The following is a 16,628-nucleotide window of genomic DNA, read 5'->3' as shown; positions in this document are numbered from 1 at the left end:
TATTGTTTTGGTTTCATTTCTTCTTCTTACAGTTCTATACCTCCTCTCTGCAGTGCAGATGTTTGCTCTTTACCATTGTACATGAGATGCATGTAACTTGTTTTGATTTTTTATTTCTATTTTCTTTTACAGGATCTCACAGCTGAAAGTTTATTGGAATCTCACAGGAGACTTTGGACCTTGGTACTTTTGAGCAATGATGGAACTGTTAAGACTTTGGAAACTTTGGGAGATGGACTAAATGCATTTTTGGTTTCTGAATTGGTCATGAGCTCTTCAGGAATCAGGGGTGAAATTTCATGGTTAGATATAGAATGCCACCTAAAGAGGTCAGTTATTAATGATCAGGGTTGATATAGTCAGGAAGTTTAGTCATGAAGGTTGTAATGGATTTACTCAGTGATAACCACACATTCTGGTTATGGCTAGAAAAGGTATGTCTCTGTGGGTGTGGACTTGAGAATTATAAATGGCTCTTCTTCCTCTTGCCCTGCCTGATTCTGGCCTCCATTCTCATTCTCTCTCTCTCTCTCTCTCTCTCTCTCTCTCTCTCTCTCTCTCTCTCTCTCTCTCTCTCTCACTGCAACCACCATGCCCTGAGGACCAGGTACCCCACTCTCACACACATTGAAACCCCAAACCCCCAAACCCCCAATAAATCTTCTTTTCTTTAAATCACATGCTCAGTGATTTTTGTATTATAATACTGATTAATCTGACCAAGGCAATGGTTAAATTTTTTTTCTGATCGTTTTTATTCAGATTCTATAGGCCTCTATACATACTTGTTCATATCTTTTCCAAGTTTAGGAGAGTTTTCTGCTATTGTTTGATTGAACAGATTTTCTATGCTATTAATTATTTCTCTCCTCCTTCAGGTGTTCTGATAATGTATATATTGATTCAATTGGTTGTGTCCAAAATGACTTGAATGCTGTCTCCATTCATTGCCCCCTCCACTTTTTTGTTTGTTTGTTTGTTTTGTCTGACTAGGATATTTCAAAGGCTTTTTCTAAAGTTAAGCTTATTCCTTTCTTCTGCATGATCTGGTCTGTTATTGAAAAAAATTTCAGGGTTTTATTACAACTTTTTTTTACTAGTGAATATTAATTATTCCAAATAATGGATTTCATTGTGTCTTATGCATACATGCATATTACATATTTTGATCATTTAGGTTTTATATTACCTCCTACCCCTTTATATTTTCCTACCTCTTCTCTTTGATTATATTTTCTATTTGACTTACTAGGTTCTTTATATCCAATATTTATTTTTGGTTCATCTTCCAAATTTCTATGGGATAAATTTCTTATTCTTATCCTGTGATGTCTTACTAATTTTGTTGAACCATTTCTATATATTCTTTTGTCTCTCACTGAGAAGTTTTTGTAGTTATTCTTTCAATTATTTTGTCAGACATTTTTCCTAGATTAATTTGATTGGGATCTGTGTATAAAGTTATTATGTTTCTTTGAAGATGCCACATTAACTTGTTTGAGTGTGTGTGTATACTGCATATATATATATATATATATATATATATATATATATATATTCATTTTGAGTAAGTGACTTTTTCTGAAGAGACAAAGTGTTGGTTTTCTATGCAATGTTGATTTAATTAAACCCTGGGTATCATAGTGAAGTCTCCCTATAGCTTTTTTGGCTGTACAGAATAGGCTATGGTTTAGGTGAAAAGACCCACTGAGTCTAAAGGACATGCAGAAGTGAGAACACTGTAGCAGATCAGTAAATGTCATGTAGACAGTAGTGAATATGTGCCAATCTCTTCGTGACTACTCCTATGATAAGAATGGTGGACTCTATCAGTTGACAGATGTTTCCTTAGGCACTGGTACTGCTAGCAACAATATCAGCAAAGACCTCTGACACTAGCACCCCCAGCTTCGGTGAGGAGCCTGAAACATCACCTCCAAAGGGTCCATGGTGCAGGCACAGGCTCTGCATGGAGAGAAGCAGCTGAAGAACCCACAGAACCACATTCCCATGTGTTCACACCCAGTCCTGACAGCAGTATGCAATCAGACAAGGTCCAGGGGTGGGGTGGTGCAATTATCTATGGACAGATGAATGGGTTATGAAACTGTGGTGTATGCACACAATGAAATTTTATTAAGCTGTGAAAAAAAAACAAAATCAAGTAATTCCTGTCACCCTCCCTATTGCAGGGTTGTGCAGGCATCCTGTAGGTGTAGTGTAACCAGGATCTGTTGTGTTCCTCCCAGCTGTTTCAGGGGCAGCATGACTCAGACGCAGACGCAGGACTTCAGCTAGACTGAGCAAAGTTCCTCTAGATACTGTCTGGCTATGGGCAGGGGATAGGGTGCTGGCTGTTGTTTAGAACCTGTTCAGCATGCTTCTGTGAACAGGGAGTCCAGTCAGAACCATGATGTCCATCTTGAGTTGAGTCTTGTTCAGGGTGAGATGTTGGGGTTTAATCCCATTTGTCTACAAATGGATAAACATTTTTTCTAACACTATTCATTGAAAAGAATATCTTTTTCAAGCATATAATTTTGGAACTTTGTCAAAAATTAACTGGTAATAAGTGTGATTACTTCTTATTGGTCTATTTGTCTTTGTGTTAATACCATGCTCTTTTTATTATCATAGTTTGGTAGTATAATTTGAAATTAGGTATTGAGATAGGAACCTCTAATGTGGTTCTTAATGCTAAGAATTGCTTTGGCTCTTCTGGGTCTCCTTTTACTATAATCTAACTATGTTTTGTTTGCACAAAATAATTTTGTCTGCAAACTCTGGAACAAGTAAAGGCATTAAAATGTGTTTTATTATGCCGGGTGTGGTGGCGCATGCTTGTAATCTCCGCACTTGGGAGGCTGAGACAGGAGGATCATGCAGGTTCAAAGCCAGCCTCAGCTGGCTTAAGAGAGAGAGAGAGACTCTGTTTCCAAATAAAATATAAAAAATAGGTCTGAGAGCATAGCCCGGAGGTAGAAGGCCCCTGGGTTCCATCCCCAGTACCACCAAAATAAATAAATAAATAAATAAATAAATAAATAAATAAATAAATAAAATGTGTTTTATGCATGCATTTGCATGTATAAAAGAGAAAATAATTATGAATTTTATAATAAAAAAGGAATTTACCTTCATAATAAAATTTCTATATACTAGTATGTTAGTGGAGTGGTTTCAGTACAACATAAGCACTGTTCTTGACAATGGGAATAACTAACTAGTTAATATCATCCTTTACAACTAAATATTCACTTCACTAAATATATGTATTTTATAGATGACTTTTAGTGAGATCAATAATATCACATTAAAAGAATGTGTTAATAAGAGCATATTTTTATTTCCCAACATCTTATACAAAGATAAGAGTATATACAAGTAAATCTACAACAGAAGTGAGAATGGGGGCATACCAATGGACTAGACATTTGGGTAAATTCAAGACAGGTGGAAAGTATGAGATTGTTTGGAAGAATGAAACAGAGCAGAGGACTCTGTAGGCCACAAATACATAAGAGAAGGTTGCAGAGGGAGTCAGAAGCACTGAAAGGCTCTCGTATACCTATTCCATACTCACCTGAATGAAAGTAAAATGACAGGTTATGTCTACTGCCTGTGTACTCATAGCTTGATGTCTACCTTCCCATGCAAGGAAAAGTCCAATTAGAGAAAAGATCTTTAAAATGGCAGAAGAAGCCAGGAGTGGTGGCGAATGCTTGTAATCCCCACTTGGGAAGCTGAGACAGGAGGATCCCACAAGCTTTGCATAAAGTGTTTATAAAATTGAATTGCAAGAGCCAGGCGTGGTGGTGCATGCTTATAATCCCAGCTCTTGGGAGGCTGAGACAGGATTGCACAGATTCAAAGCCAGCCTCAGCTACTTAGTGAGGCTCTCATCAACTTAGTGAGACCCTGTTTCCAAATAAAATAATAAAAATAGGTCTGGGAGTATATCCCAGAGGTAGAAAGCCTCTGGGTTTCACCCCCAGTACCATCAAAATAAATAAATAAATAAATAAATAAATAAAATGGTAGACAAAATGGACACCAGTTTCTTATATTAACAATATAATCTATGGGCAACAACAATAAAAAGCTAGTTACAAATGTGTCTAACTGACAGGAAATCTTCAGTATAATATAAAAAATTATATAGCAACAAAATACTCAAATATCAAATTCAAAGAGTGTAGAAATTGATGAGATTTTCACATGTTTAACTATACACCCACCTTCAAACTGCTATAAAGTAAATGTAATTTGGGTTCTCAGTCAAATGACCTATATCAGTATCAAAGACATCACACTCAAGTTCCAATCAGAGGATATACATGATTTTAGCACTTTTCACATTTATAAGGCCACACTGAATAGCATACAAGCCTATTAAATGTTTTGCTTTTTTGTTTAATTAATTACTATCCCCTAAGCATATACTTAACTTTTATGTTATTGAATGACTTTCACAAATATTTAAAGGAGATTAGGCTATACTATCACTAGAAAACTAGGGTCCTATTAAGTGCAAAAAGAACTACAATATGTACCAAAAAATACCCAAAACCTTCATGAATTTGTCGCTGGTTTGTACAAATAATGCATTCTAGTATGAGATCTAAATATTTCTTTTTAATGTTTTTGTCAGTGCATCTATGACTTGCTTGTTTCTAAGGCTATAGATAATGGGATTTAATACAGGAATTACAACCATATAAAATACAGAAAAGATCATATCTTGATCATTTGCTTGTGAAGATGCAGGATGCACATACATGAAAAGAAGGGGGACATAATATAAACACACAGAAAAGAGATGGGCCCCACAGGTAGAGAAGGCTTTTCTGATACCTTTTTCAGATTTCTTTTTTAAGATTGTAAAGAGAACAAACATGTAAGAGATAAGAATAGTGACAATGCTAAATACCTGAATTGAACCTGAGAAAATAAAAATTAAAAGATAATTAATGGAAGGATCCACACAGGAAATCTTTAACAATGCAACAATGTCACAATAAAAGTGATGTATTATGTCTGAATTACAGAAAGTCAATCTGAAGAAAAAAATTTCATGAAGTAAGGCATGAAGAAAGCCACCTACAAATGATAATACTAGGAGCTGGATACATAGTCTATTGGTCATAATCACTGGATAAAATAAAGGTTTGCATATGGCTACGTACCGATCATAAGCCATTGCTGCCAAAAGAAAACATTCTGTGGTTACACTGACTGCAAATGAAAAAAATTGATATGCACATTCAGTGAGTGTTATCATCTTGCTCTTGACTAACAAGTTCACCAGCATCTTTGGGGTCACTGTGGATGATATCCAAGCATCCACAAAGGCTAGATTCCCAAGGAAATAATACATGGGGATGTGAAGGTGATGATCCTTCCAGATGAGAGCAATCAGACCAAGGTTCCCCACCATGGTGACGAGATACATCACCAAGAACAGCAGAAACAGGGGGATCTTCCACTCTTGATGACATGGGAGTCCTGTGAGCATGAACTCTGTAAGCAATGTTGTATTTCTCTTTTCCATTCCCTCACTGGATGTCTCCTGAAATGAAATGCAATGAATGCAAATATATATACATTAGTTTATGTGTTCATAAAATGAAAATGTTACAAGGTAGTTGAAATAAGATTCACTTATGAGAGGGCTTTTAATCTGTTTATTATAATTCTATAATTGATAGAAAATATTTGGGGAGAATTGAATGAATTAAAATTCAATTAGCTTAGTTCATAAGATATTTACAAATAAGCAGATTTGGGAAAATGGAAGGCCATTCTAAGCATGCGCTAAAATTATGTGAATACCATTTGGTATGCAAGTGTAGTTCTGTGCAAGAGGTTATTTGTAAGTTTAGGACTATAAAATGGGTTAAAAGCCATATGAAAGACCATAAACTTTAGTTATTAATAATTATGTACTGAAACTTTTTTTAAAAAGATACAGACATGTAAGCTATCTTATAAATATTTTTTTCTGATAGAAAATAGGCAGTAAGTAAATGGACCTGTAATATAAACTAATAATCAGTAATTTGTTTCTACGATTCAGATATCATAGATCAGATTACATATCAGAATTTTCTGGGGAGATTTGCCACAAAAATATGGACTATAGAGATTGCTATTGACATAGACATAGTATATCAAGAATGAAATCAGTAATGCATATTTTTAAAATGCTATCCAGGTACTTCATATGCATGCAAAGTGCTTAATCCATATGTCCTAGGACTTTAAGAGTATTAAAGGGGAAGCCCCTTTAACATTAAAAAGAATTCAGAAGGCAAAGTCTGCAGGACTCATGCCATATTTGATGTGAAGAGCGTGGTAACTGAAATATGGTAGAGTCACATGTTGACTTAAAATAATACTGAGATCGCAGATTCTATGGCAGATATGCAGAAGGAACAGTCTGAAAATTCATGTGAATATTTTGTTACTATTAGAATAATTCCTCATTAAGAAGTAATGATGCAGGAGTGATGACAGTAGTTGATGGTGTAGTTATGGATGTTTTATGCACTAAAGGGCATGTAAATGTGAAAGAGAAATGGACAGGAAAAAATTTGAGAAATTTCTACCAAATAGATTATAAAATATATGTGCCATATCTAAGAGAGGCAAGAGCCTTTCCCCTTTACCACCACATACATCTTGGGAATGAGTAGAGACTACTATCTGTCTACAGCTAGGAAGTCACATTCCAAACCTTACTGTACCCAGAGTGAAGAGACTTAATGTAGGTTTGGCCAGTCAAAGCAATCTGCCATAGATTTGGAATTTGGATAGTGAGAAACAAAAGAAAATTTTAGAATTGCAGCCAAGGAAGGCATGTTAAAACTCCAGCTAATATGTCCTATCCTTAGTCATGGAATTGGTAGCATCATGCAGTTGTCACAACCAAAAGCTCAATAGCAGTAGCTGCAGGCTTCATTGAACTAGTGTTGGGAAATGATTTGGATGCTGATTCACTGCTTTACTTTCATTCAGTTTCTGACTATTTTTAGAGTTGATTCCTCCATTCTCCACAGACTTTCTAGATTAGAGCCAAGATTTATTTATTAAACTGTTTTCCTGCTGAAATAAGAGTCCTGGATCGAACAAAAGAGACAAGGAAGAGAATAGCAAAATGCAACGCAGCCAAGTATTCATAGAAGCAGAAGGGATGCTGGAAAGCTGGGAGAGGTGGGTGTAAAGAGAGGAAAGACACTCGGGGCACAATGTAGCGCCACGCCAAATGCCAAACAACTTTCCTGGCAGACAATGAGTAAACAGAGATCACTGGTTATGAAAATAAGAGATTTGGTGGCTCTTTGAGTACACTTTCCGTTTGTGTTTAAAGTTAAACTCTGAATCATAAGAACTGAATTGGATGCAGGTGGCACCATAGTGAGCCCTCCAACTAACATGAGAAAGTTAGCATTTGTGTGCTGTCCTTGAAGAAAGCAAGACGATTTCATAGTCAGAATTTTTTTTAAAGAATCTCAGAGTAACAAGGAAGAGAAAGAGTGAGGAGAAAGGGGACAAAGAATTTTTAAAAATTGAGTTTTGAAAATAATAATAAAAAGAAAGCAATAAAAAGCAAATCAATACAACATGTATGGGTAAGCATAGGAAAGACGAGCTAAAGTAAAGGGAGAAATGTTGTGTTAGAGAAAGGCTGGAAAAGAATTAAAAGAAGGGGCTCAGAAACTGGGTGAGAGGAACTATATTTTTGGATGCTGTAGTTCATGCAAAAGTGTGAATTATTTCTTGTGTTCAAAATTCAAAGTTTGGTATCTGAAATTTGTGTATGTATGAAAGATTTGGTTTTAAACTTTCCATGCAATTTTTATGTTGTTCATAACATACTAACACTGTCTAAATGTTCTTTCCATAATAAACTTGGCTTTGTTTTGATCAAAACTGACTTAGACTAGAACGTCTGTGGTTTTCTCAACACAACAGTCAAAATGGCTGCCAGGTGGTCACAGGGGCAAAATTTCTTTGCATTCCATAGATATTTTCTGACAGGGGGTAGGGTGTCTCACTGACTTTGGGCTGGGAACTAAAATTTCTATGTAGAACAGTTTGCCAATACCCAGAAAGGCTTGAGTGATATCAGAGTAGCCAGTTTGCTTCTGACCCACATATAGTGAGCCCAAAACATTTGCAAAATTTATGGCTACATTATTCTCTGGCAATTCCCAAACAGCTGAGCTCTCTTATTTGTGCTTATCTTTAAATAGCATTGCAGGTGCACAGCCTTTTCCTATATTAATGTTAAAATTCACTATGTCCCTCTGTTTCCAGTGGCACACTGGTTTGCTTTATTATGTTTATGTTTATGTTGTTGTTGTTCTTGTTTTTGTTGTTGTTGTAGTAATTGATCCTCTATTCCCCAATTTAAAAATATGTTATACCTAAATAAATACTTTACTAATATTATAATGGCTTTACTTGAAAACACTTTGTCTCTTAACAATTTTGTTTTAATAGTGTTGAATCAAAACATCAAGCAGAAATAGGCTATGTAAGTAACCAACACCAAAAATTTTAGTAGCTCTGTGTCTTTTAATTGTAGATGGACTTTATCCCATGCAGTCTCGAATCAGAAAATAATTTAAAATCCTCAATTTTTTTTATTTTTTATTTTTTTGCGGGTCTTGGGATGGAACCCAGAGGCATTCGACCTCTGAACTACACCCCCTGCCCTATTTTTTATTCTTTATTTTAAAACCGGTTCTCACTGAGCTGCAGAGGGCCTCACTAAGTAGCTGAGGCTGGCCACAAACTGCGATCCTCCAGTCTCAGCCTCCCGAATGCTAAGATTACAAGTGTGCGCCACCACGCCGGCTTTGTTTTTGCATTTTAAACCCAAATACTTTTTACATCATGAATTCTGGAAAGAGTGGTGGAGGAAAATTCTATGTACATTTTCTAATTTTATACATGTATGTAGCATATATGTATATAATATATATCCCTGAGACATGTGTGTGTGTAAATGTACACATTCAATATCATTATTTTTGGAAGAAAGTGAAAGATTAAATAAGTTAATATTACAATTGAATCTTTAATGGAATTTTAAATGAATATTCTGGTTCAATTAAATGTATCTTATGAAGTCATTATGGTTAGATTAACAAAGTATAAAGCATTCTTAAAGGGAATAGTCAGTCTTCCAGCTAGCTATTTCACTTATTCAGACTTTAGTCATGAAAGTAAAGTGCACACATAATTCACTAATAGTTTACCAATTCCAGTTGTCGATTTTGGCATCTTGAAAACCCAATCTTAATTTATTACAATTAAAGGAAATTCTTAACTTTTCAATATAAAGAATAGTAAAGATTATAGAAACCATTTCTCTTACCCATCCCTTGAAAAAATTGTGAAGATATTTTAAAGTTTAGTCCTTACAAAGTATAAAAAACACAATTATAGGACAGGAATGACAACTCATGACAGATCCGTTTTGGAGACTATTTCAGGAGCTGATGAAATGCTGTTTACATAAATCTGTCTTCAGTAAGAGCCAAGCATTAGTCTAACCATGTGTTCCTGCCAAAAGATTAAGAACTGAGAAACCAAATACCTCAAGAGAGCCAAAAGATTTCCTTTAGGAAAAATGGAAAGGGTTCTACTGGGCATTGCATATTTGGACACTCTAGAGAAAGTTCAAATTGTCCCACAGGATACAGACCATGGAGTCAAAAACATTAAGTTACTATAGGCAGTTGTATTATAAATATCGCCATTGTACTGTATGCAACTATTTTGCCCTATAGGTGACAGTTGTGACATGTTTAGGCAACTTTTGTTTATAAAAGCCAGACGCGGCAGCTCTGTGAGGCTCTCAGGAACTTGGTGAAAACTTGTCTCCAAATGAAAAAATAAAGCAGGCTAGGGTATAGCTGGGAGATAGAATGCCCCTTGGATCAATCATCAGCATCATACATGTACATATATGTGTGTGAGTTCACACTGTGTATGTGTGTGTGTGTGTGTATGAGCTAGGTGTGGTGGCACATGCCTATAATCTTAGTACTTGAGCAGCTGAGATAGGAGGGTCATAAGTTCAAGGACAGCCTCAGAAATGTAGCAAGACTCTCAGCAAACTAGTGTGACCTTGTTTCAAAAAAACAAAAAAAAAAATTTAAAAATTTAAAAAAGCTGGGTGGGATGTATCTCAGAAATAAAATGTTCCTGAGACCAATCCCCAGTACCACCACAAAATTTATTAGTGCAGTTTAAGTATATAGAATAGGTTTCATTGTGACATATTAATATATGCATAAAAGATACTTTGATCCTATCTATTCCCACTATTGCCTATTACTTTCCCTAACCCTTCTTTCTTCCTTACCCCTAATATCCCTCCACTTCTTAGATACTTCCATGCTACTTTCCAGTGATATCCACCCCCTAGATTCCATATATAATGAACAGCATCAGATATTTGTCTTTATGTGTCTGAATTATTTTTCTTAACATGATAATCTAAAATTATGTTCATTTTTCCTGAAATCAGCATGATCTTGTTCTTCATGGATAAGTAATGCTCTGTTAAGTCTAAATAGAAGGAGAGAAAAATAAATAGTGGAGGTATAGGGTTAAAATTAAAATTTAGGTAATATTATAAAAGTGGAGTAGGAAATGAGATAATAGTGAAAAAGCAGAAGTTGGGATAATCTAGTTAAATGACAAAATACCATTTTCTTTAATACCAAAGAGTTCATGTAATTTTTATTATAGCAGTGGTCAATATTCTGCATTCTGAAGATACTGAGACACTCTATTTTGAGAAAACTTGTATGATGGATGCAAATGGCATTTTGGTCGCTCACACTCAATACACTGCCATCAGCCTCTTTCTTCATTGTTCTCCTCTGCTGAGCAAGGGGATGAGCCTGGAATTTCACATATTCCTGTGCAAACTGCATCCAAACTTTGTAATCATCCAGACAGGTAGAATGTTATTCCTTGCCTCCGTAGTTCCTCAGTCTACTGGGGGAAGCAGAGAAGGTGTGTGGGGTTTGTCAGTCATCTCTCTTTGATTCACATACCAACTCCTGTCCACCTTCCTCCTCCCCAAAAGCCAGGATGTCAGTTTCAAATGGCTACTTAATTTGTTGCAAAACTTTATAAAATATAATAAAAAGAAAAAAATAAAAGAAGAAAAAGAGAAGATTTTTCTATAGGCATCTTGGTGGTTGGCTGGAAGTGCAAGCAAAGTCCCTTTTTTATCTGCGTGGTCCTCCTGTCGGCAGGAACTTTTGCATGAAAAGTTTTATTATTTCTGTCAGGCTGTCAATGATTCCTACAAGGGCTCTAATAGCCTACCGGGATAGGCTTAGACTGTTTTTCTTTTCTGAGAAAATCTCAGCTAAGATATATTGGACTGCTTCTGTGCTTCTGTTTTGTTTTTGTTTTTCTTTAAGCTTAGTGGCTATTGGGTTTCCTCTATTGCATAGAGTTACCACAAAAAAATGCAGCTCCTGAGCCACCTAACTGGTACTGATGTGAACTTTGTCTTATATCAGTTCTCCAACTATTCTAGAATCCAGAACTATTGATTTTTTTCCTAAGTGCTATTAGCAAGATTCTCATCAACTTTTCCAAAGATCTTCCTATCTCAGTTTGACATTGAAAAACTATTGTTTTACTTCACTCTTGGGGAGGTGCTGCATTGCTGTGGGCTCCTTCTATCAACCATCTTTAGAAATGTATCTGGTGAAGCTATGTTCAAATGGATATAGTAAGTGTGAGAAGAAATAATTTAAAGATTTAATGTTTAATCAAAAGAGAAGTTAAACTTAGGAATTTGAAATATGTTCAACCTCTCCATTTTGAAAGGTAGTAGGAAGTGTGTTAAGGAAAGGACTCCAAGTGTGTGAACAAATGACAAATTTCAGATTTTATTCAATAATCCAAATAACCGAGGGAATATTTTTTTAAAAAGACATTTTGTAGATTGTTGGGGCTGCCCTTTTTTATTACAGGTGCAGAGTACAAGGGCCTTTGGTAAAGAACAGCTTCAGAACTCATAACTCTACCCACTTGCCATCGAGCACTGAAAGCAGGACATCCCTGGAGATATGGATATTTCTTCTTGATTTAAAAGGATGCAACTACATACACATTGCTGGCAGAAAATTGTCCTAAGGCAAGTAACAGTAGATAATACATAATTGGTGGAAATAGGGTCACCACAGAAAGCTCACACTCCACCAAAATGTATGTGCCCCAAAAGAAACCACCACAAGGCAAGATCAGTGCAGATAGGCCTTACTAGAATACTGCCCAACAGAGCCTGTTGATGGAGTCACCATTGCCACCCAGGCCAGGTAGAGCCACCAGCACATGATTCCAGACTGTGTGTTGCAGGTGCCTGACTATAATCTGATGAGCAAAGGATGTGGGCCATGTTGCTCCTTCCTTCTTTCCTACTTCTGCCTTTAAGAATGTGCATGTCTATCTTATGCCTGTTCCACTACCAAATTTTGAAAGCACATAACATTTTAAATTTCATAGCTGAAAGCAATTTGTCTCTAAACAAATAGTACTTTGAGAACTGTCTATGTAGATTTGGATGATATTTAGATAAGACTTTGTATTTAGCTTTTAAATAGGTACTAGAAGGAGTTAAGACTTTGGGAATATGGGAGATAGAATTAAGGAATTTTTCTTTAAAGAAAGATATCAGCTTTAGACACTGATGGGCCAAATGCTATAGCCTGAATGTTTGTAACCAAACTTCATGTTGAAATCTCCTTTTTTGTTGTTGTTGTTTGTTTTTTGGTGGTACTTGGGTTCCCAGAAACCCTTCTACCTCCGGGCTACACTCCCATACCTATTTTTTATATTTTTATTTGGAAACAGGGTCTCTTAAGCCAGTGAGGCTGGCATCGAATCTGCGTGATCCTCCTGTCTCCGCCTCTCAAGTGCAGGGATTATAAGCTGTGCCACCACGCCCGGCTCATGTTGAAATCTTAACACCCACTAAGATGATATTAGAAAGTAAGATTTTTGGGTGATGATTATATTATGAGGGAGTATCCCTCCAGATTGAGATAGTGATTTTATTTAATAAACCAAGGGTATGATTTTCCCATTCACCATGTGAAGACATAGCAGTAAGGCCATCTATGAAGAATACTCTTACCAGAAATGGCATCTGATGACATTTAAATTTCATTCCCAGTACTGTAAAAAATCAATTTTTGCATTAGCTACTCAGACTAAAGGTATAGTTTATCTTCTTTTGTAGTAGTTTATTAATAGCAGCCTGAACAGACTAAGACACCTTATTATTATATTTTATGGAGATTTAATTTGACTTTAAGTAGTGGTGGGTACCAAGTTAGCAAAGCAAGTGGCTGTCTGCAATTTTGATGGTTAATTCTATGTGTCATTGTTACTGAGCTACAGGTTGCCCAGATATCTTGTTAGAAAATATTTCTAGTGAGTCTGAAAATCTTCCCAGAACTGTGTAAATATATTGACTATCAATCAATGTGAGGGGGCATCCCGTCTATCAAGGGCCAGGATAAGCAAAAATGATAAAAGAAGATTGAATTTTTCCCTCTGCTTGACTGTTGAGCTAGACTTGGGTCTTCTGTTTTCATTGGCACTTCTGGTAACAAGTCCTTTAAATTCTATGGGTTGTAAATTTTGAACCACAACACAGATTTTCCAATGCCAGCAGATTGTAGACTGCATTCAATGAAACCTGAATCACCATATCTTTTTGGTGGTACTGGGTTTCCTGGAAGCCCTTCCACCTCCGGGCTACACTCCCAGACCTATTTTATTTTTGGAAACAGGGTCTCTTAAGCCAGCGCGTCTGGCTTCGAACCTGAACTATCCTCCTGTCTCCGCCTCTCAATCGCGGAGATTACAAGCGTGCACCACCACGCCCAGCGTCTGAATCACCATATCTTTGAACCAATATCTTATAGAAGTAGATAAGCAGGTAGGAAGGTATAGAAATGAGTAGGTAGGTGGTAGATAGATAAATGAATCAATAGGTATATGAATGAATGAGTGAATGAATGAAGGTATATATGTACATATATCATATATATATATATATTCTATTTTTTGTATTTTCTGAAAAACTTTTTCAAATAGAAATGTTATATATTTAGTTAACTTCTTTCTCTTGAAAAATAGAGGGAGACATGATGTCACTTATTGCTTTAAAATACATCTTCTTGGACTTGAAGAGAGGAAGATGTCAGCAGCCGCAGTCACAGTGGAGACTGCAGCCACCGCAAAGGACATGCATTCCTCGGAGAAGCCCTGGACATCATATTTTGGTTTAATATCTGACTGGGACAACTTAAGGAGACATTTCCAGCTGTGATTTCTTATCTAGAATACAGGAGAGAGGGGATAATGGTGGAATTAGAAGCAAGATGACAAGGAGACACCCATCATGCAAGAAAAGTAATTTTTGGAAGAAGATCCCAGAAGAGATGAGAGAAAAGACCGCTTCAGCCACACATGCTGGGGAACTCTTAACAACATACCTTTTAAGAAAAATGATCTGGGCGTGGTGGAGGGATCCAAGCAGTGCTGGGCGGGAAGCCAATCCGTGCACCCCAGGGAGGCCGCTGCGCTCCTCTGTGCTGTGCTGGGGGCTGTGATGTGCTCAGAACAGCAGATCCTGCTCTATGTGGTGAGGATGTGGGCCTCCAATCGTGGAGGAGATATAAAATTCATTGCTGCTGAGTGCTCAATCTCACAACCTTTTCAAAACACACATACTGTCTTCTTTTGTTAAAAAATATTGGAGAGGGGCTAAGACAACAGTGGCAGAGATGCAGACAAATCCTAACCAATCCACCTTGAACTTTTGGGAAAAAAATCTCTGCGAAGGGGGATTGCTCCTGCTGCACATGCTTAAGAATTCTGGACATCATACCATGTAAGGAAGGAGCTCAGCGGAGAACCAGGAGGAAGGTGGCAGCAGCAGGGGCGGTGGAGACCAGTATTTGGGAGAGGCAGAGATCCGAACCAATCCACCTTGATCTTTTGAAGAAATCTCCCCAAAGGTAGAAAGCTACTGCCGTGCATGCTCAGGAATTCTGGACAACATGCCATGTAAGAAAAATGTTTGGGAGAGAATTGAGATGGTGGAGGCAGTAGCAATGGTGGTGGCCAGTATTTGGGAGAGGCAGAAATTTGATTCAATCCACCATGATCTTTTGAAGAAATCGCCCCAAAGGTAGAATGCTACCGCTGCACATACTCGGGAATTTGGGACAACATGCTGTGTGAATAAGGTGCTCAGAAGAGAACCAAGATGGCTGTTGCAGCAGCAGTGGTGGTCAGTATTTGGTAGAAGCAGAGATCCAATCCAACCCTTCTTAAAATTTTAAAGAAATGTCCTCAAAGGTAGACTGCTACTGATGCACATGCTCGGGAGTTCTGGAAATTATACTGTGGGGAAAGGTGTTCAGGAGAGAACTGAGATGGCAGCGGCAGCAGCAGCAGTGGTGGTGACTAGTATTTAAAGAGGCAGACAGATCCAGTCCAATCCACCATGAACTTTTGAGGAAATCTCCCTAAAAGTAGACTTCTCCTGCCACACAAGCTCGGGAATTCTGGACAACATGCTAAGTGGTAAAAGGGCTTGGGGGGTATCAGAGGGAGCCCCACATAGCTGGGATGGGCCGCCATACTACGTGTTCTGGGAATCATCAGCCCTCATGACCACCACACTCCTTTGTGCAGAGCGGGAGGCCAGGGTACATGTGGAGCAGCAGCACCTGTTCTCCAAAATGAAACTGTGGACTGCTGCCTTTGGAGGGAAGACAAAATTTATTGCCAGTAGGTATTTGGGGTCCCAGCTTTTGCAAAAGACATGTACTGCTTTCTCATATTAAAAAAAAAAAAATGGAAGAATGCCAGGCGTGGTGGCGCACGCTTGTAATCCTCCAGCTTGGGAAGCAGAGACAGAAGGATCGCACAGGTTTGAAGCCAGCCTCACAGACTTAAGAGACCCTGTTTCCAAATAAAAATATAAAAAACAATAGGTCTGGGAGTGTAGCCCAGAGGTAGAAGGGTTTCCAGAAACCCCAGTACCACCAAAAAAAAAAAAAAGAAGAAAGAAAGAAAGAAAAAAGGGAATATCTGTAGACGACCTGCTCATAGTGACAGAGACCTGAGCCCAATGCACAGCAAGAAACTAAAGAAGACTTGCCTGCAGAAAACGGAGAGACGAAAAGCAAGGCATGTCCATCTTCTGACAAAGCCGAAGAGAAAGAAGCCCTGTTGGATTAATCCCACACCACATCTCATCAGTGTTCCCTGGCTCCCTTTTTGTACAATCCAGAGGTATATTTTTATCAACTATTTTGTAAATGCAAGTTTTTTTGTAGCACTAGACACATTTTTAAGAAGGAGAGAATCCCACCTCATCCCATTTTTTAAGTGTAAATAATTTTTTTAGAGGTGAAACCATTTGCTGGTTGTCTATTTTTTTGTACAACCAGAAAATAGTGGGCTATTGGATTATGGGCGACTTCGACTGTCTTTGGTGTCAGCCTAACATTCCATAGGTGGGGGTTAGTTTTATATCCTACAAAACAAAGCATACTAAATGGAAA

General features: G+C 37.4%; 2 protein-coding genes across 2 annotated transcripts in view; both read right to left on the bottom strand.

Annotated features, from left to right (window-relative positions):
• The window catches only part of LOC308263477 (olfactory receptor 5H17-like), a gene marked incomplete at both ends in the record, with an annotated part of 36,153 nt that overhangs the window by 10,639 nt on the left and 8,886 nt on the right, over window positions 1-16,628 (bottom strand).
• Window positions 4,622-5,551, bottom strand: LOC308263084 (olfactory receptor 5H8-like; the record flags this gene model as incomplete). Its single annotated transcript, XM_080695951.1, has 1 exon — window positions 4,622-5,551. One exon carries the CDS (start codon window positions 5,549-5,551, stop codon window positions 4,622-4,624), a length of 930 nt encoding a protein of 309 aa, XP_080552077.1.

This window comes from Muscardinus avellanarius (assembly GCF_963383645.1).
Source record: "Muscardinus avellanarius genome assembly, chromosome: 5".
NCBI classification, from domain to species: Eukaryota; Metazoa; Chordata; class Mammalia; order Rodentia; family Gliridae; genus Muscardinus; species Muscardinus avellanarius.
This window is presented reverse-complemented; position numbering and strand designations above follow the sequence as displayed.